General features: G+C 40.0%; 1 protein-coding gene across 3 annotated transcripts; it reads right to left on the reverse strand.

The window, feature by feature from the left end:
* Window positions 1-1,227: 1,227 nt before the first annotated feature.
* Window positions 1,228-19,592, reverse strand: LOC308080129 (NLR family CARD domain-containing protein 3-like). 3 transcript variants are annotated; one of them, XM_080421889.1, is made up of 10 exons: window positions 19,523-19,592; window positions 12,848-12,951; window positions 12,285-12,398; window positions 11,552-11,638; window positions 11,146-11,388; window positions 9,142-10,957; window positions 8,876-9,046; window positions 8,192-8,365; window positions 7,962-8,017; window positions 1,228-1,803 (listed from the first exon to the last, which is right to left on the reverse strand). In XM_080421889.1, exons 2-10 carry the CDS (start codon window positions 12,891-12,893, stop codon window positions 1,229-1,231), a joined length of 3,282 nt encoding a protein of 1,093 aa, XP_080278015.1. In that variant the 5' UTR covers window positions 12,894-12,951; window positions 19,523-19,592; the 3' UTR covers window position 1,228. The 3 variants fall into 3 exon arrangements, 2 of the variants coding, with proteins under 2 accessions (XP_080278015.1, XP_080278014.1); XM_080421888.1 differs by lacking the exon at window positions 19,523-19,592 and having other exon boundaries at window positions 12,848-13,079; XR_013932674.1 differs by lacking the exon at window positions 19,523-19,592 and having other exon boundaries at window positions 1,726-1,803; window positions 8,872-9,046; window positions 12,848-13,079.
* Window positions 19,593-21,809: the final 2,217 nt, after the last annotated feature.

A 21,809-nucleotide genomic window follows, 5' to 3' on the forward strand; every position in this document is an offset into this window, starting at 1 on the left:
ATAAGTTGAAGTTTATTGCCATAATACTTGATAACAATTTACATCATTAGCAGTCCTGACATTCTTGTCCAACTCAACTTTACATAGTAATACAAAATAAAAGCATAGTGAGTGATTACATCAACACAATATTTGATCAGTCAATCATGACATTTTCTACTGTCCTCGACTCTTCAAGTAAAATACAGACGTCAAAAGATTCCCGCATGAATGAAGAGAATAACAGCATTGTTTTATCAAACATCACATATTTTATATGACAGAGTTTAAAAGCAACAACATGCCATCATAAATGGCTTATTGACTCTATACATGCTTGAGTCTTATGTTAACAGAATAGACAAAAAAATATCGTAGTTTGGCTCTGTGTGTGCGTGTCAGTGTATATGCTGATTTTTGTATGTCTGAGAGTGTACACATGGACAGTGGTGGAAAGTAACTAAGTACATGTACTCAAGTACTGTTCCTGTCTGCAATTTTGAAGTACTTTTACTTTACTTGAGTATTTTCATTTTTCAATGCTTCTACTCCACTTCTACTCTACTTTCTGAGGCAAATAATGTTTTTACTCCACAGAAATTATTTGACAGATTTAGTTACTTTGCAGATTTAGATAATTAATACAAAACATACATTAAGCAATTAAGCACCACTTTATATGTGTTACCCCCAAAATCATTTGGGGACCCCCCTGGGGGTCCCGACTTCCAGTTTGGGAACCATTGTGATTTGTCCTAACCCATTTGTAACTGTCAGAGGGTACAAATTAAACCAAATGAATCCTAATCTATTTGTAACTGTCAGAGGGTACATATTGAACACTAACCCTGTAGTTCTGAGAGTGTACAAACGGTACCAAATGGACCCCAACCCATTTGTTACTGTTAGATGGTGTGTGTGTGTGTGTGTGTGTGTGTGTGTGTGTGTGTGTGTGTGTGTGTGTGTGTGTGTGTGTGTGTGTGTGTGTGTGAGAAGGAGTGCAAGCGTTCTTCCAGGACACAGGATGCTACTACTGAACCTCCTCTCTCTGACACACACACACGCACACGCACACACACACACACACACACACACACACACATACACACACACACACACACACACACACACACACACACACACACACACACACACACTGAGGAGTCATACTGAAGTTATACCCTATAAACCTAACCCTGCTACTACAGCTCCTCCTCCTCTCTGATACACACACAATGAGGAGTAACACCTAACCCTCCTCCTCCTCCTCCTCTCTCTGACACAGAGACACCGAGGAGCCAGTCTTATCGAGCCTAAACCCAGCATAGAGGGGTTCAGTGAACGTGTGCTGGACGGTGTACATGTGTGTCAGTGTGCCAGAGGACACTTTGTAAAAGGACACAGTGCCAGCCGACCAGTCCACATACACTCCTACTCTGTTGTTACTGCCATGCACTCCTACTCTGTTGGGGGTGACAGAGATACTGTCATGGAAGGAAGTTCCTTTTTCGAAGAAGTAACTGTTGTCAACATCATCACATTCCAGAGACCAGCACTTGTTATTGAATCCAAACGCAGATTTAAAACCTCTTCTGTTGATTCCTCTGTATATCACTGCTATCTTAACATCTCCCCTCCACTCTACCTCCCAGTAACATCGTCCAATCAGACTCTCTCTACTCATCACTTGTGCATAGGATGTAAATCTGTCTGGGTGATCAGGATAGTTCTGATTCTCTTCCACACGTGTCACCTTCCTGTTGTCCTCAGACAGAGAGAAGTTCCAGGGTGCTGTGTTTGGATCCAGTGTGAGTTCACACACATCTGATGAGAGAACAAGATACAATACAACACCAGTTTACAAACAAATGCAACTTAATTATGATGTATACATATTAGTATTAATAATGAATGAAAAGAAGATAATTCACATACATTAACCACTTATGCCCTATTTTTTACTTAAGCTATTCAAAAATAGCCGATCTACAAGCTCACAACGCGTTGCGATGCGACACGTTGTGAGCTTGTAGATCTACTATTTTTATTAGATTTCTTTATCCTGAAAACATTAGAAAAACCTTCTGTAAGTTGTCATCATTCTCCGTATTGGATACAGTAGATGTTACACGGTAAAATCCTCAGTAAAATCCATCATGTTAACCCATGTATAACTCGGAGAGAGTACAAGTGAAACCAAATGGGCCCTAACCAATTCATAACTCTGAGAGGGTACAAATGGAACCAAATGGACTTGAGCCCATTTACAACTGTCAGAGGGTCATGAGAACTGTCATGAGACATCACCACATTAATATTTAGATGAGAAATAAATAAACGTGTCACATTTTAGTTTTGTTTACTTGCGTCTCTCCCAGTGCGTAAGGACCTTGAGAGGGTACATAATGGAACCAAATGGACCCTAACATGGGTTAGAGCTGCATGGTGGAAAGTATCAAAATACATTTACTCAAGTACTGCATTTCAGTACAATATTGAGGTACTTTTACTTTACTTACGTACTTCCATTTTTTATACTTTACTTCTACTCCACTACATCTCAGCAGAAAATATTGTACTTTTTACTCCACTACAATTATTTGACAGCTTTAGTTACTTGTTAATTTGTAGATTTAGATTTTTTTTATTGAAAACATGAATTAACCACTTCCGTACTACAGTATTTTACACTTGGTGGTTATTTGAAATAGCAGATCTACAAGCTCACAACGCGTCGCGATGCAATGAGTTGTGAGCTTGTAGATTGGCTGTTTATTTTTCACTTCTTTTTTTTTTTTACAATACAGTACTTACACTGTGCTAACTGCCCTATTGTAACTCTGAGAGAGTACATATGGAACCAAATGGACCCTAACTGATTTTTCCCAGCGGGATCAATAAAGGTATCTATATCTACAATAACCCATTTATAACTCTGAGAGGGTACAAATAGAACCAAGTCAACCAACCTAATGTATTTGTAACTCTTGAGCATTGGTGGACAGTAACTAAGTACATATTTTGAGTATCTACTGTATGCTTTACTTTAATATTATATAGAGCCATAATTATTTTAGCTTAAAACTGTGAAAATTGACGATCTGCAAGCTCACAACCTATCACTAGTGGTGGAAAGTAACTAAGTAACTCAAGTACTGTACTTAAGTACTATGTTTTTGTATTTTTACTTTACTGGACTATTTCCAATTTGAAATACTTTTACTTCTACTCCACTACATCTCAGAGGCAAATATTGTACTTTTACTTCCCTGCAATTATTTGAAAAATGCAGTTATTAGTTACTTTTAATTATTATTACAAAGCATACATTCACCACTTTATCCCTATAGAGCAAGGGTTCCCAAACCTTTCATGCCGCGACCCCTCAAAATAATCATATTTGAACTGGGGACCCCCCACCCTGACAAGCATGTGTAGGCATTACAGTTTGACTCGATTCCACAGATAAAAATTGTGAAAATAGCCGATCTACAAGCTCACAACGCCTCGCTGCGAGGCGTTGTGAGCTTGTAGATCGGCTATTTTCACAATGTTTGCCTCTTTCTTACATAATATAATATTATTATTATTATTATTAAAAAGGTCTTAAAAGTCATTAAATTCTAACTTTAGAAATGTGCAGATACCCTATAATACACTTATACTGTATGCTGGTTTGTTTACTGTTGAGTGAGAAAACTATGTTGCACCGTAAGCTAATCATCTGGGGACCCCCTGAAATAATTTGGGGACCCCCCTGGGCGTCCTGACCCCCAGTTTGGGAACCACTGCTATAGAGTATAGCAGTGGCAGTTACAAGTTGTAATTTTGTCCTTTTTCTTTCCAGCTTTCAAATATTTTTCGACACAGAATCAAATGCTTTATGGTCATGATTCACCAGGAGCCTGGATGGCTTGGTTCCAGGCTTAAAATAATTATTATAAATATTATCGGAAATCTCTTTGGCCTGAATTAATGGGCTTTCTATCTGTGGAACCAGACCGGGTACACAAAACTGCACTGCTCTATATACTTCAGCTGTCAGATCTACAAGCTCACAACACACATTGTAGATCTGCTATTTTCTAAAGTTTCTTATACATTTTGAAAACTTGAGAAATAGGAAGATTTGCATAATCAGTATTTTTACTTTTAGCACCAAAACCTTTGTATTGAAATCCTTTGTTAGGAAAATATAGACAGTTTGATTGTCTGGTTGATATTTGTTTTACTTTTTTTGTTTGTTATTTATGTTTTGTATTGTGTGTTTACAGTACATTGTACTGCTGTCTTCAGGGCCCCATTGAAAACAAGATGCTGAATCTCAAGGGGTTATTCCTAATAAAGAATTTCAATATGTAAATATGAATATTTTAGCAATGTAGGCTATTAATGAGTCATATCACTGCAATGCAATTCCCAAATTCCAATAATATGATACGCCACACAACGTATAGTATAGTCAAGTATAAATCAAGCATTACTTTTGCTGCAAGTCCCGTTCCGTTTTAACTTTACATGGTCAATACTAATAATGAAATAAAAAGTATAACTGTGTTGTTCCCGTAAATCTAACCTCTAAATGCTGTATTTCATCTAAGCAGTGCACAGAATGTTTATAGTGTAGCAGAGAGAGAGCGAGAGAGAGAGAGAGAGAGAGCGAGAGAGAGAGAGAGAGAGAACAGGCTGCGACTAGCTGCCTATCTTCATCTCTCGCTGTTGCCATGTCTGCTTATTATAAGCGACTTTGGGCTTGTTTTTCACGTCTTTCAATGAAGACACGTTTTGAGCTATCTATCTGTAAGGACAGACATCTCGTTATATTCATGGTTTGATTTCTCCCATTCCAGAAGTTTACAAATATAAATAAATAGTTAAATTAAAGCCTATTATTATTATTATTACCCTTATTATTATTATTATTATTATTATTATTATTATTATTATATATATAATTCAATTATAACGGTAATAATTTTATTTCACTGTGTTGCTGCTTCTGTTCTGTTACTTTTACTTTACTGGAGTATTTGCAATTGTCTACTTTTAACTTCTACTCCACTACATATCAGAGGCAAATATTGTGCTTTTACTCATTACTCCACTCCAATTTTTTGAAAACTTTAGTTAGTAGTTACTTTGCAGATATAAATGATTACGTTATAAAAAATACATTAACCACTTTAGCCCGATTTTATACTTAGGCTATTTGAAAATAGCCAATCTACAATCTCAAAGTGCTACAATAGGCCAGTGGCGGAACAACTCAAAGCCGGGCCGGGAGGCACAGCACAGTGATCAGGCCCTCCCTGCGCATGCACGCACGCAATTTTGCAGGTTTTGGGCGGATTCGGTCACTTTTTGGGGGGCTTTTTGTCACTTTATTTCGGTTTTAGGGTTAGGGTAAGGTTAGGGTTATGTTGTTTAATTCTTATTTTTGCCTGATTTTACCGATTTATTATCTGACGGCCCGGGCCCTCCTGGGTCGCGGGCCCGGAGGCGGCCACCTCCCTGGCCTCCCCGGATGCTCCGCCACTGCAATAGGCAGTTGCATAAGAAGAAACATCACACCATTAAAAACATCTGTACACGGTCTACTAAACTGGAAGGCTCATAAAGCACTAAGCTTGTTTAAAATGAGATCCCCACATACACAAATCATGATGACATATAGGAGACAGACAGAAATACACACTACTGCTTCATGCCTCACTGTTTTATCAGGGCACACACTCAGACAGACACAACGCATGCAGTAAAATGTTCATAGACCTGACTATTCTCTCGCAAAACTTGGCAACCCAAACATTCCCTTTTCACTGCAAAGCTGTGAAAAAAGAGTAGATCTACAAGCATAGACCTTGTCACGCAGCGACTATCTTAGGCTTGTAAATCAGATATTTTGCGCAGGATTGAGCACATGTGTGAAACATACGATGTGTTCACTTGTGCGCTTTTTTCACACAAAAGTAGAGAGAAGCTGTGACCTCACCTCACAAACAAATGAACAAGAAATAATCCTTTTGCAAACAACATCCATGTTCTGTTCGTTTGTCAACAATGATGTAAATGGAAAGTTTATTTCAGCAGCTAGAATGTGATAGTTTGACATAGTTTGAGCCGTTTTTGCTGCGCAGGCCAGTCCTCGTTTAAGTTCATTGCTTTCACCTCTTGTTCTGCTGTGCACAACAGGGCATATCTCCGCCAGGCCAGGTTTACCTACCCAGGCCATGAAATTCATAGGCAGTCATATTAGCCAATTAGAATGAAATCTGCTAAAACTGACTCATATACTGATACATACATAGGCTATATATTGTCGCTGTCGGATGGAAACCTTGTATGTTTTTTTTTTTACATTATTATTTTAAAACAATTTAAAATGGTGAAAATAGCCAATCTACAAGCTATAATTATTAATAATTAAATGAAATAGTGAAAAATTATTTATAATCCTATCTTATAATTTTTTTGTTCAATTTTAGCTTTTTTATATTAATATATTACTGTTGCTCAGACAGTAATATGTAACGAAATGTATTACTTTAAAAGGAAGGTAATAAGTAATAGTAATATATTAGTAAAATAAAGTAACTCGCCCAACACTGGAGCTCACTGACTGAGCAGAGTGCAGTTGAAATGTTAATAGCTATTTAAAAGACAATGGAACCCCCACTGTGTGGGGGAGAAGGTGTTGGCTCATCTGGAGCACAGAGGGGAGACAGTGGCCAATAGAATAGCTGGAAAAAATTGTCTTTTTGACCTGCAAGTCAGGCAGCGTATGGGATGGTGAAACCCCAGTCATGAGGGTGTTAATAATTATAAGCATATTGTATACATTTGCATAAATCTTGATAATATTGTGAATCGTGATTCTTTTGGCCACAATAATCGTGATATGAAATGTTCATATCGTCCCATGCCTAGTACAGTTCCCCCAGTATATGTAGGCGCACATTCAACTAATATAAATTAGGGCAGATTGAGCACATTCCATTTAATCTCAGTGCTCAGTTGCTCATTAATTCACCATGGAATTGATGAACTAACTGCAGATCAATTTTAACAGGACACGCAGGATTACGTCACTATTCATATCTGCCCATGCTCATCTTGGGCATGGTGAGCCGTCATACGCTGCCTGAACATCAGTCTGGACCGGACCACAACGTTTTCCATAATGATTCATTTCGCGGGGACACATGCTGTTAGTGTCCTCCTGTCCTTGGTCGGGGATGAACGAGGCGAGGAAATTGAAATACTGCAGATATAAATGTATCCACTATCTCAAAGTATTTATTTAGTGAGCTGCATGAGTTGATCTATTACAAGACAGTGCACGTGGGCACCACCATCGGTGCTGTAGTTAAGTGTATTTCTACATTTCAACACAGCAATGCATTGATGTTACAACGAAAATGTACTTTATAATTTGCACTTCTGAATACTTAAGTAATTTTGAAAGCATATACTCCAATACTTTGACTCAAGTTCAAATTTGACCACTACTGATCTGAGAGTATACAAATGGAACCAAATGGACCCTAACCCATTTCTAACTGAAGGATTTTACTGTGCAGCTGTGTCTCTCCCTCAAGCCTACTTTATACTTTGTTGTGTAACTGCACAATGTGAAAAAAAAAAATACAAGCGACACCATCCCATTAATCATGTATGCTGCTCATGACTCATAACATTTAGTCCTTAGATATTGACATTTGTTATTGAAGGACAGGGGATTTTTCAGTAATCGATGCTATCAAATCAGTTCCTTGAATGAATGACATCTGATGGGAGAATACAGCACCAGTTTACAAACAAATACAACTTAATACTAATGTATGAATAAATACTTCCCCATATCCTATCCTACTATAGCTTACTGTTCCTACTATCCTATTATTTAATGAAACCTCTGACTGTATGCGATAACTGGATGTGTGCTGTTTTGATTTCATGAATAAAACATAATACACACTTACTTATTGGGCACTTCTTTAGACCTCGTTTCAGCCAACACACCCCACCATGGCCAACACTGGGGGTGAGGGAGAGACAAAGTCAGGCCTTTATTTTCTCTTCAAAAATAGAAACAATAAATGATAATGATTCACACGATAAACCATTAAACAATACTATACAACATCATGGTTAGCATACTATAAATCTACTAGAGCACATTGACACTGAGTGACATCAAGTGTCTCCATACCTGAGAGCCTCCAAGCTGCAGTGTGGATCCCTCTGTCTAGCAGACAGTAGTGCCGCACCGGAGTCGCCTGGATGATTTTTGCTCAGGTCCAACACTTTCAAATGGGATGGGTTGGAGATCAGAGCTGAGGCCAGAGAAGAACAGCCTTGCTCTGTGACCTGACAGCCTGACAACCTACACGCACACGCACACACACACGCACACGCACGCACGAACGCACACGCGCGCGCACACGCACACGCACACGCACACGCACACGCACACGCACACACACACACACAGTTACCTACTGTAAGACTGTACACACAAACATAATTATGCACACATACCTAGCTACTCATATACACACATACAGTTTAGTGCACACAAATTGTACATGTATGCATATAATATTTAAAGTAAGACCCATGCACAGAGCATCTTTAAGTACCTCAGAGTGTGTTATGATTTATTTAATCTTGAGTACATGAACACGGCCTCCTCCACACTGACATGTTCCCTATGATGGCTGTGTAGTTTGTGTAGTATATTGTGTCTATTTTAGTGTATTTTGTGTATTGCCAGGTATCCGCTTCATCCGCGGGGGTGCCAGCCTTTTTTACCGTGTTTTGACGATCACACATCTGCTGAAATATATATGATATTGAATCTAACCAGTTATTATCAGTGCACCTACTTACTGACCTGAGAGTTTCCAGTATGCAGTGCTTACTCGCCAGTCCAGCAGAGAGCAAGTCCACTCCTTTATCCTGTAGATCATTGTTGCTGAGGTCAATTTCTCTCAAACTGAAGCTGGAGCTGATAACTGATGATAACTCCTTACAACATCTCTCTGAAAGGTTACAGCCACTTAGCCTGAACAAAAGACAATAATGATTATTGTAGTGTATTTTCTATTAAAATACTATAACATAGTATTGAATCTAACCAGTTATTATCAGTGCACCTACTGGGCAGTGTTGGAGGCTTTGACTACTGGCAACAGCCTCAGAAGACACTCCTCTGAAGCAGAGTATTTCTTCAGGTCAAACACATCTAGTTCCTTTTCTGATGACAGCAAGATGAAGACCAGAGCTGACCACTGAGCAGGAGAGAGTTTGTCTGCGGAGAGACGTCCTGAACTTAGGGACTGTTGGATCTCCTCTACTAGGGAATGGTCATTAAGCTCATTCAGACAGTGGAACAGATTGATGCTTCTCTCTTGAGACGGATTTTTCCTGATCTTCTTCTTGATGTACTCAATTGTCTTCTTATTTGCCTTAGACCTATTTCCTGTCTTCACATCAAGCAATCGTCGTAAGAGAGTCTGATTGGTCTCCAATGAGAGGCCCAGCAGAAAACGGAGGAACAAGTCCAGGTGTCCTTTGGGACTCTCTAAGGCCTTGTCTACAGCACTCTTGTAGAAGTGATCTTCCTCGTCTCTTAATAGCTTCGTCAACTTTGAGGTTGTTTTTGTTGCCGACAGTACATTATCACCTTTGTTGATGAATGTCACAAAGGCATAAAGAGCAGCCAGAAACTCCTGAACACTCAGATGGACAAAGCAGAATGCTCGGTCCTCGTACAACCCATACTCCACTTTCAAGAACTGTGTGAACACTCCTGAGCACACAGCGGCATCTCTGATATCAATGCCATACTTTTCCAGGTCTTCTTCACTGAAGATCAGGTTTCCATTTTCCAGCTGGTCAAAAGCCAGTTTTCCCAGAGACAGTATGACATCACTATCCTTTGGATTCCTATCAGAATGGATCTTATCACTGTCAGTATACTTTTTATCATTCTGTTCGAACAGATCCACCATGTAGTGGATGAACATCTCAGCCAGTGTCTTTGGTGTTGCTCCTTTCGCATCCTGTTCTCCTTTTCTTAACGCATTCTCCAGAACTGCAGCAATGATGGAACAGAAGACTGGGATGTGACAGAAGTTGTGGAGGCTTTGTGATTTCTTGATTTGTGAGAAGATTGTTTTGGCCACATCCTTTTCACTGAATCTCTTCATGAAATACTCTTCCTTCTGAGCATCATTGAAGCCTCTCACTTCTGTCATCCTGTCAACATATTCAATAGGTATCTGATCGGCTGCTGCAGGTCGAGTGGTTACCCAGATGAGAGCAGAGGGTAGCAGGTGTCCCATAATGAGATTTGTCATCAACACGTCAATGGAGGCTGGCTTTTTGACATCGGTCAATATCTCATTGTCCTCGAAGTTTAAAGGAAGCCTACATTCATCTAATCCATCAAGGATGAACATAACTCCGGACCCGTCAGAGCTGCAGAGTTCTCCTTCCTTGGTTTCACCAAAGTAATGATGAAGAAGCTCCATCAAGCTGAAAACCTTGTCCTTCTTCCTATTCAGCTGTCGGAATGTGAATGGAAACATGGAGCGGATATTCTGGTTGGCTTTGTCTTCTGTCCAGTCCAGAGCGCACTTATTTGTTAAGACTGTTTTACCAATGCCAGCCACTCCCTTCGTCATCACTGTTCTTATTGGGTCATCTTCTCCAGGTAATGTTTTAAACATGTTCTCAAAGCTGATTATCTTTTCTGGTATTGCTGGTTGCATGGATGCTGGTTCAATCTGTCTGGCCTCATGGTTTTTATTGACCTCACCACTCCCACCCTCTGTGATGTAAATCTCTGAGAAAATGTCATTCAGAAGTGTTTTTTTCCCTTGTTTTGTGGACAAAACCTCAAACTTCTTTCTCAGAATAGACTTCAATCCTTGCTGATTGTTAACTAAGTCTTCAGCTGGTAGTTCAGATCCTGCATAGGAGAAGAGGATAATGAAGTGGGCTCTGTGAGTGGACATGACATTCATGAAATGGGACTCTTGTCATTATGACATTCATATCTTTACAGTAGAACATACCACATTAGCCCTGTAGACAACATTCAGCCTGTGGAGCTGAAACTAAAATAAATAAGTACTTTAGTGCTAAATCTGATCTTACCCATGCTCTCCAACAGGTGGCGTTCGTGTTGTTTAAGGGCATCGTAAAATGCTGCTTTGATGTTTACCCCCCCTTCATCTGGCATCAATGTATACAGTTGCCTCATTTGGTCCATGCTTGTCTCCTGGGCTTGAATCTTGGCACGTAACTCATGATGGACCATTGTTCCTAGACTATCTACTATAGCCATGACTGTGTTAACCTTTTGAATAAACGTAGCCCTGTTCTGCGTCACAAAATGTGCTGTTTGCAAGAAGAAGAAGAAGAAAAAATAGGAGTTGAGAAATGCATCACATAGAAGTACGTCATTATATAATGGGACTCTTTTCATTGTAGGGAGAATAACTTTCATAGCTTAGCAGTTGGCTATACATGCCAAATTAGCCTAGTAACAAATATTATGTACCTTTGTCTGTGGAGCTGTTGACAGAACCACCAATGTGACCAGAGATGGTAGGATTGCTAGCCGAGTCTTCTGGCGGAAGTTCAGATCCTGCATAAAGAGAAGAGGATAATGAAATGGGCTTTGTGAGGGAGCATGACATTCATGCAGTAGGACTATTGTCGTTTAGAGAGAATGAAATTAAAGTAATACTAGGTAAAGTTTTCAACAAAACTAAAGTTAAATTGTATATCTTTTGTTAGTGGCAAAAGTTTCACCCCCGGAAGCCTTTTATTTATATATTTTCTATTGAACGTAGACGGGGGGGACTTTCCCGGGAAAATGACGTTCCTGGCCGACGTCGGCCAGGAACTACCGCAACGGTTTCCTGTTTGGCCAGGAACTACTGCGCTCATAACAAAAAGGAACCTCACGCTGATTTTAAGAGAATGTAGGATTGGAAGATCGAAAAAGAAGAGAAAAGGAAAGCACAGCTCATGGTAACTAATGCTCCACTGGCTAAGAGAAACGATCCGTAGATAGTATAAAACAATTAAAAGATCGCTTTTTGAAACGCTTCCGGCTTCCGGTGAAAACGAATGGAATTCTGGGTAATCGAGGACTATGGGAATTGTATGCAGTGACGGTAGTGACCAGCAGAGGTTGCTAAAAATCGTTATTTGTGATTCAGCATTGTACAACTTTAATATCTTACCAGTAAATACCACAATTGTCTGGTAACCAATATATTATGTACCTCTGTCTCTGTCTGATGTGGAACCAATGTGATCAGAGATGGTAGGTGACATCCCTATGCCTCCACTCTGGGCTTTGACTTGGACTGGAGGAACTGCAGGTACCACTGAAGGACCTGCATAATACAACCGTCAGTGTTAATAAAACTCTTTGAGTGTACAATTGCTCCCATTCAATGCTACAAACTCTCAGAGAAATAAAGTAAATTGAATAATTACAGTTTTACATGACAATAGACACTTTGTAAAAGCAGAGAAGGCTTTAAAACAACATTATTGGCTGACAAAATACACCTTTCAGATTTTGAACAAGGGATGGAGACATTGATATGAAATCAGGTATCTATGTACCTATACAGCATTTTTAAATCCATCCTTTTTATTGCTCCTGGAATAAAGCCAACTCTTTCTGATACTAATGTGTCGCAATAATGTCACTAGAATTGAAAATTTAAACATAATATAGCCTAATTCATCATTTTCTTTCTTTCTTTCTTTCTTTCTTTCTTTCTTTCTTTCTTTATGTCTTTCTTTCTATCTATCTATTTTCAAATGTCATTGTTACCTGGACAGTCCTCATGTGACTTTTCAGAAAGTTGAAGTTGCTCCATCTTGTTCAGGATCTCCTCTGAGGACAACACAGCTCCTTCCTGATCACATGTCTTCACCCTGTCATCCATTGATTCACATTTACATTATAATACATCAGACTTATATAGTGCTTTTCTTAGTACCCAAAGTCACTTTAAAAAACTGCTTAAAATAAACAATTTTATTTAGGAGCAAAAAAAAAAGGATACACACATTAAGCTAAGACTAAGGGAGATTTGGTTTGAGTTAGGTGGGAAAAGCAAGTCTGAAAAGTTGGGTTTTGAGGGAGGCTTTGAACATGCGTGGCGTTTGAAATCGATTCTGTGTTTTACTGGGAGCCAGTGAAGGTCATGGAGGACTGGGGTGATGTGGTCTCTGGATCTGGTTCTGGTGAGGAGGCAGGCAGCAGAGGTTTGCACACATTGAAGTGTTTTTACTTTGGAGGTGGCACTGTAGAGGAGGATATTGCAGCAGTCGAGTCTGAATGTGATGAAGGCATGGATGAGTGTCTCTGCTGCAGTTTGGGATAGTGTGGGATGGACGGGCGATGTGTCGGAGGTGGAAGAAGGCTGTTTTGGTAATGTGGTTGACGTGGGATTGGAAGGAGAGGGTGGGATCCAGGATGACACCAAGGTTGCAGACTTTGGTGGAGGGGGTGACAATAGAGCCGTCAATATTCAGGGTGAAATTATGAGTGGAGCGGGACTTCATTGATCCCTTAGTCATAATATTAAAGGTAAATAAATAAATACATCCTACAGGATGGAAAGACCCTGGTTATCAAAACATAGGCTACCAACAGTCACTCACTGTCTCCATTGGGATGGCTTTTATCATCAGAGATCAGGTGGTGTAGTTTTACAATACGTCCCCTAGATGGTGCACGTTGACTACATTGAATAAGAAAGATACATGGTGAAAGAGTTATTTTTAAGTAGGGTTGAAATATGGATTGTGTTGAAGGAGGTCATGTGACATGGTGCCTCTTTGGTCCTGAAGCACTCCATATTGATATTTCAAGATTGTTCAAACCATCATCAAATGGTAGAGTGAGACTCTCTCCTTCATATTTATATTTCATGATTGTTGGACCACCATCAAATGGGAGAGTGAGACTCTCTTCACTTCATATTTCAGGATCGTTCAAACAGTCATCAAACAGTTTATTGAGACCCTCATCGAGTGGTTGTTACTAAAACGGCTGGGTCTCACATAGGCTATTTAAGGGATAGCCTACATACACTGTATGTCTGTGCATGTGAATGGAGGCAACATCTGAAGGACACTGTGTGCGTGTGCGTGTGTGGGGGGAGGGGTACTTATGACTTTCACGCCACTACATTTCAAAGACAAATTGTACTTTTGACTCCACTACATTATAGGAAGTAGACGTGAAAAGAGCAGATCTATAAGCTCACAACAACTCACTATGTGAGCTTGTGGATCTGCTACTTTCACTATTATTGATAGTTGTTTAACATCTCTGCATCTCTGCATCTTTGCATTGTTTTGGTCTAAATTCCACCAGGTGCGTTGCGTTGTGTCACCGACCCGTCATCGACGTTGTCAACTTGATGTTCCACCTGCTCCACAGGTAGAGTACCTTTTTCAGAAGAGGCACAATATATTTTTTTTTATTTTTTATTTTTTATGCATACAGTTACAGCTTAATTTGTCCACATCGAGTGGTGCTAGTCGTTTTAATAAATAAATAAATACATCTTTATTTAAGTACAGTACTTTAGAGCACTGCATCGGGAGCGGGATCCCGCGGTACTCGCAGGACCCAACGCTGCCAGTAAACATTTTTTAAAACTTTAGCTTCTTTCTTACACTCTGCTCCACTTCCCATGTCCCGCGTCCCCGTGTGACGTTACTGCCTCTGATTAGCCGAGCTCGTCCATGCTTGCATGACAATCACAACGTGGGGAGGCGGGACATGGGAAGTGGAGAAGAGTGTTAAGGATAAGGATAAGGATAATTCCTTTTTTTTAACAGGTCGTTCATGAAAGTCCTTGCGGTCTTGTTTCCAATGAGAACCTGTGAGCAATTGGGGTTAAGAGTCTTGCTCAGGGACAAATTTCATATCATCGGCACATATGCTGGGATAGCCTGGAATCGAACCTGGGGCAACCAGGGCCTCTGGTTCCCTAGGCGGGCTCACTAACCACTCAGCTATGGCCGCCCCTTGGCGAGAGAGAAGCTTAAGTTTAAAAAATTATTAGAGGCCCGAGACCAGACACTGGTAGCCGCGAGTACATGGGAGAGTGGATTGAGCGTCAAGGAACCCTGGATACCGCCTTCCCAAATACAAAAAAGGTAAACAGGGTCCCAAAAGGGGCTAGTTTCTGAACAGTCCACAGCCCTCCTCTGAGACACAGATTGAGAAGACAAAAATTGTATAATGAGCATTAGTGAGGACCAATTATGAAGATGAAAATGGCTGAAGTCGTCCCTTAAGTACTTGAGTTTTTCCATTTTTGATATTTTATTGCCTACTTCTACTCCACAAGCCTACATCTCAGAGGCAAATATTGTATGTTTTAATCCACTACAATTATTTGATGGATCTTTACTAGTTTCTTTGCAGATTTGATTATTAATAGGCTCAGGGCCGCCGATAAAGGGGACAGTTCTCCCCCCTCCCGGGAGGAGGGGGCCCCAAAAAAAACGTTGCAAACTTAATTTACATTTGTGTGGTGGTGGAACTGCGCGCTGCGTCGCCGAACGACGTGGGCTACTCAAAGTGGGTCCTTTGAGGACCACTGCTCCACCGTACAAAGCCAGGCTTTGTACTGTGAAGCAGTGGTCCCCTAAGCCCCCCTCCCTTCGAGGTGGGGGGCCTTGAAGGCTGTAAGTTATCAGGACCCCCACCCCGTCCCTTCCTAGGGTCCTCTGACCACCAGGAGTTATAAAATAGCCACCTAACAATTAATAGCCCCGGTCAAGTTCCTTCCTGAAGCTAGGGACTAGAATAATGATTATGTTGATATAATTGATTACTTGTTTCAGGCAGCATTGCGATTAATATGTTTTTAGCTCAAATGTATTATGAATATTGCTTGTGACACATGCAGCCTATGTTTTTGTTGAATCAGACCAGTGTTACACAAAAAAAGATATACAATTACATGCAAGCTTAAGGAACAAGTGAAGTAACTTCTCACTATAAACCAATTTTTTCAGAGGACATATAGACATTAATAATAACAAATATAATATAAATACTGCATGAATATAAATTCCACTAAAATCATAGTCATATTCTTGTCATCTGGACTCTACCAACCAAGTGTAGCCTATAACAGCTTGTTATCTATAAGCCAGAGAGGGTCGCTTGTAAAAAGCTTTGGCTCTGATGCTATCATAGGTGTAGACCTATTTGACAGTGCAGAAACATAATTGCCTTCCTTGATGCATTAACAAGCGTCAACGAGCATCAGCTGGACACAGACATACACAGTACAGCTCCCCTCTGCACTGCTCAACTGAAAGTGACTGGAGTCTGTCTCATTTCTCTCCAAAAGCCATTGAACATGATTAAGGATTACTGTGATTATGGTAGGCTCACATTTCATATCATACACACAATACCTGTAACTTTCACTAGCCCAAAAACAATTATAATTTTTGCAACAAAAAAACGTTTTTAGGGGGGTTAATCCGTCCCTGTTAATCCGTCCCCTGGTTAATACCTCACAACACGTCGCGATGCGTTGTGAGCTTGTAGATCTGCTATTTTCAAAAACTGCAATAAAATGTGGAATATTTGGAATATTTTTTTGTAATTATTATTTACACCAGTGGTTATCAAATATTTTCATGTAAATGTTTTGTGCCAGCCAGGGAGCAAAATTTTGTGTTGTTAGAATGTTTAAACAAATACTCAAAATATTCCACATTAATGCAAGAGTTTTTGAAAATAGCCGATCTACAAGCTCACAACATGCGACGCGTTGTGAGCTTGTAGATCGGCTATTTTCAAATAGCCAAAGCATAGGTTTAAAGGGCTCGTGACCTAAATTCACAACATGAGATTGAATATCAGCTATTTTTGTTGGGCGTCGCCCCATTGTGCAACAATGAAATCAGGATTTATGAGACTAAGGAATAGATACATTTTGGACTTTTACATCAAAGTATGTGATACAGAAGAAGGAAGGACCAATGTATTATTATTGTTAATGCATAGGTTTAAACAGGGACGGATTAACCCCCGCACGGGCCCCGGGGCAAATCTTTTTTTTTAGACCCCCTCCTAAAAAACACATTTTGGAAGTTACAGGTATGGTGTGTATGATATGAAATGTGAGTTTACCATAATCACAGTAATCCTTAATCATATTCCATCATATTCAAGGGCTTTTGGAGAGAAATGAGACAGACTCCAGTCACTTTCAGTTGAGCACTGCAGAGGGGAGCTCTGTATGCACTGTCAAATAGGTCTACTATGATAGCATCAGAGCCAAAGCTTTTACAAGCGACCCTCTCTGGCTTGTAAATATATGTATATATTTTTTTGTGTGTAAAACACAATTTGGAAAACGGCCGCTACAATCAGTCCCAATAATCTGTAATCTGATTCGACAAAAACATAGGCTGCATGTGTCACGAGCAATATTCATAATACATTTGAGGTAAAAACATATTAATTGCAATGCTGCCTGAAACAAGAAATCAATTATATCAACATAATCATTATTCTAGTCCCTAGCTTCAGGAAGGAACTTGAACTGGGCTATTAATTGTTAGGTGGCTCTATTCAAGGAAATGCCTATGGTCAGAGGACCCTATAGGACGGGACGGAGTGGGGGTCCTGTTAACTTACGGCCTTCAAGGCCCCCCCCCCCCCCCCTCCTCAAAGGGAACTCTCAAAGTGGGCCCTTTGAGGGCCACTGCTTTACAGTACAAAGCCTGGCTTTGTACAGTGGAGCAATGCTCCTCAAAGGGCCCACTTTGAAGGGTCCCCAGCTGGACCCCCCAGCCGGGGAGGGCCCTGGGCCTCAAAGTTTGAGGCCCTGACAAGGGCTACTGGCCCCAGAAGCCTGGGTTTGAGGCTCAGACCCAGCGAGAACCACTGCTGTGAATACAGAGAGGGGCCCACATACATTTGATATTTGATTAACCTATACATTTCATTTTAGGCCTTGTGGCCTAGTTCCCCCCAAGGGCCCCAGAGAGAGAAGTTTGAGGACCCCCAGCCTAGCAATTTTAGTAAATTGTGAATAACCCTGCGGTCCAGTTCCCCCAAAGGGCCCTATAGAGCCAAGGGCCCCCTTGGCCACACACACACACACACACACACACACACACACACACACACACACACACACACACACACACACACACACACACACACGCTCTGCGGTCGTTCGGCGACGCAGCATGCAGTTCCACCACCACACAAATGAAAATGAATTCTTAAGAAGTTTGCAAAATTGTTTTGGGCCCCCTCCTCCCGGGAGGGGAGAGAAATGTCCCCTTTATCTCCCCCTGTCGGCGGCCCTGAACACAACGCTACATGTGACATTCTACAAGTCCTCTGAATCTGGAAAGCATCTGTGTCTAAACAGTTTTCTGAAAAACATATTATGTTTTTCAGAAAACTGTTTCAGGATTTAGAAGACATTTGTAGAATCGGCCTCAGGTCTTACAGGGCTAGTTCACCCCCAAAAAAATATGTTTTTCTAATCGATTAGTCACCCCATGGAGACTTGAATTCATGGATATTCTTTTTTTTTTTTTTCGCATTCCTAAGCCAATAACTTGATGACCAGCAGACCGGTAGGCAGAATTCAAGTCTCCATGGGATGACTAATCGATAGGAAAAAAGTCATTTTGGGGGTGAACTATCCCTTTAATGGGTTAAAAGGAACGTTCCCTCACTTCCCTGATGCGGACGCTGACACAACGCAACACAACGCTACATACTGTACAGTATGGCCCCAGTGGAGCCCAGCTACAAGAACGGTATGTGAATGACGGTATGTGAATTATCATAGCTCATGATGGAAGATGTATCCGTCATCACATTTACAATCACCAGAGGTGGAAGAAGTACTAATTTTCCTTAAGTAAAAGTAGCAATACCACAATATAAAAATACTCTGTTACAACTAAAAGGCCTGTGTTCAAAATGTTACTTGAGTAAAAGTACAAAAGTATTGGCATCAAAATACACTTAAAGTACCAAAAGTAAAAGTACTAAAATGTTTGAAAATAGCAGATCTACAAGCTCACAACGCGTTGTGAGCTTGTAGATCGGCTATTTTCAAATAGCCTATGCATATATTAATTCATATCTGCAAAGTAACTAGTAACTAAAGTTTTCAAATAATTGTAGTGGAGTAAAAGTAGCCTACAATATTTGCCTCTGAGATGTAGTGGAGTAGAAGTAGAAGTATTGAAAATTGGAAATACCCCAATAAAGTCACCTCTAAAATGTACTTAAGTACAGTACTTGAGTAAATGTACTTAGTTACTTTACACCTCTGAGAATCGCATTGTCCTGTAGGCCTAATAATAAGTCTACATGTACAAAGTAGTTTAATTTAATTTCAGTCATGTCATAATTCTACCACATAAAATTACTCATCAAACGTGGATCGTGATGAATTCAAATCTAGATTAAGACAAAGAAATATTTTACCTTCATCTGCAGAGGAGATGTTCAAAGAACAGCTGAGCTGATCCACCTTCAACAATCCAGAGTGTCTGAGTTCAACTGTTGTCAGTAACGTCCTCAAACTCAGCTAAATACTCTGGAAAGAAAAGAAAAAAAACCTGAGGGCAAACTAGTAACCTATCAGCTTACAGTACATTGAAAAGGCTGCTCACTACACATTTGTTGTTTCCATCAACAAATTGACTATTCAACAAATTCCTATAACTATTTGTCAACTAAGAACTTCTTAGTCGAGAACAGCCCTCATGTTTTTTATTATCATGCAATAGTATAGCCCAACTATTTGTTTGTTTGTTAAAATAAGTGTATAGCTCTTCTGATATGTAATCATTGCTATACTGTAGAGTTCTCCAGCTCTTTAGTAAACAGAAAATGCATTCAATCAGGAGAAAGAACTCAATTGAATTGAAAAAACAAATTAATGAGCAGAAACATTGCAGCTGGAATGAAAGCTGATAAATGTCTCTTCTGATAGGATGACATTTGTAAGCCACCTGAAAATGTATTTAGTTTAGTATAGAGCTGGAGAGACAGGGAGACCCATGTTACTGAACAATCACTATGTATCAATGATTACTATCAGAATATTAACCTTGCATCACCAGTCTTTCCACCTCGGAGGAAAGCCTGGTGTTCGTTACTAAAGACCCATATGATCCGGTCTAGGCCACGCCTACTGAAAAAGAAAAAAGAAAAAAGAATCCTCTTTCCGGATTGTCGCGATCCGGTTTTGCGGTGCCGCTTTGTTTTGGTTCCCCAATCCCTATTTAAATGGAATAGAATTTCCCCGTGGGATAATACGGATAATACAGACGCTAAATAGTCTCCGGAAAGTACACTCACATTTATATTTAAAAAATAAGCTAAACTACGCCACATCAAGGATTTTATAGGACGGACCTATTTTGGGGTGAGACGTCTTTCCGGTTTGTCGCGATCCGGTCGCTGATGACGCGGATGACGTAGAGCTCCCGACCGGATCATATACCCGAAAAGGAATGCTGCCCAGGCTATCAGAATATAGAGCTTAACTTTTTAACAAAACCCATTGTAGTTTTTTCTTTATTTGTATATATTTATTTATTTCATAATTATTTAATTTTACACCAACCATATTAAGGTTCCTCTTTTGCTTGGCCACTGGTGAGGACACAACATTAGCCAATATGCATCAGTACAGTCTGAAAAAGGTGGTGTGCACATTTTATTCTATTTTAGTTTTATTCTTATTTATTTAGTGTCTATTCTATTTTTCTATTTTATATAAAAATACTAAGTGTTTGTGAAATCAGAATTAGAAATCCGAAAGACTATTGTCACACCTTAAAAATAAGTAAAAGAAGGGTGAAATTCATAGCTGCTCCTCAGACTCAGAAGAAAAAAACTGTATACAACAAAAACAGCATCACACATGATACGAAACTAAATGGTTAAAAATGAAACAAATGATGCGGACACTGACACAACGCAACACAACGCTACATACTGTACAGTATGTATGGTGGAGCCCAGCTACAAGAACAAAACCATGACGGTATGTGAATTATCATAACTCATGATGGATGATGTTACAAAATCAGCGAAATGTGCCTTTAAGGCTAAGGTATTTTTTCCCATTTCGACCGGACGCGACTCCACAAACTCATGTGATTCGGGTGATATGGGTCTTGTGAAGGAAAACATCTATGTTTCTGGCTTATTCGATTTCTAAAGAGGGTCTGTTGAAATATGTAAATTTTAGTACATGTGGCAACATTCACAGATGTAAATAAGCACCACACAATATGTTCTTCCTGCACCTTGTCCTTACAGCAAAGAACATAATACGGTTCCTCTTTGCTTGACCACTGGTGATGAGCACACAGCATTTATTAGCCAATCTGTATTGGTACAGAGACATAGTTGGAAGGAAGGTGGTAACCTGAAAGCTGATTGTATGACATTCTGTATAGTAGTGTGTATATCTGTCTGTCTCATATGTCATCATGATTTGTGTGCATGGGGTTCTCATCTTAAACAAGCTGCGTGCTTAACTGAGTCTTCCAGTTTAGTAGACCTTGTATTGTGAATTTTGCACTTCCATGTACTGTGATTCTCATGCCTTACTAAATAAAAGTACATCAATCAATCAATCAATCAATGCATATCTGTCTGTCTGTCTGTCTGTCTGTCTGTGTGTGTGTGTGTGTGTGTGTGTGTGTGTGTGTGTGTGTGTGTGTGTGTGTGTGTGTGTGTGTGTGTGTGTGTGTGT

The sequence above is a fragment of the Gymnoscopelus braueri genome (assembly GCF_963280865.1).
Source record: "Gymnoscopelus braueri genome assembly, chromosome: 24".
NCBI classification, from domain to species: domain Eukaryota; kingdom Metazoa; phylum Chordata; class Actinopteri; order Myctophiformes; family Myctophidae; genus Gymnoscopelus; species Gymnoscopelus braueri.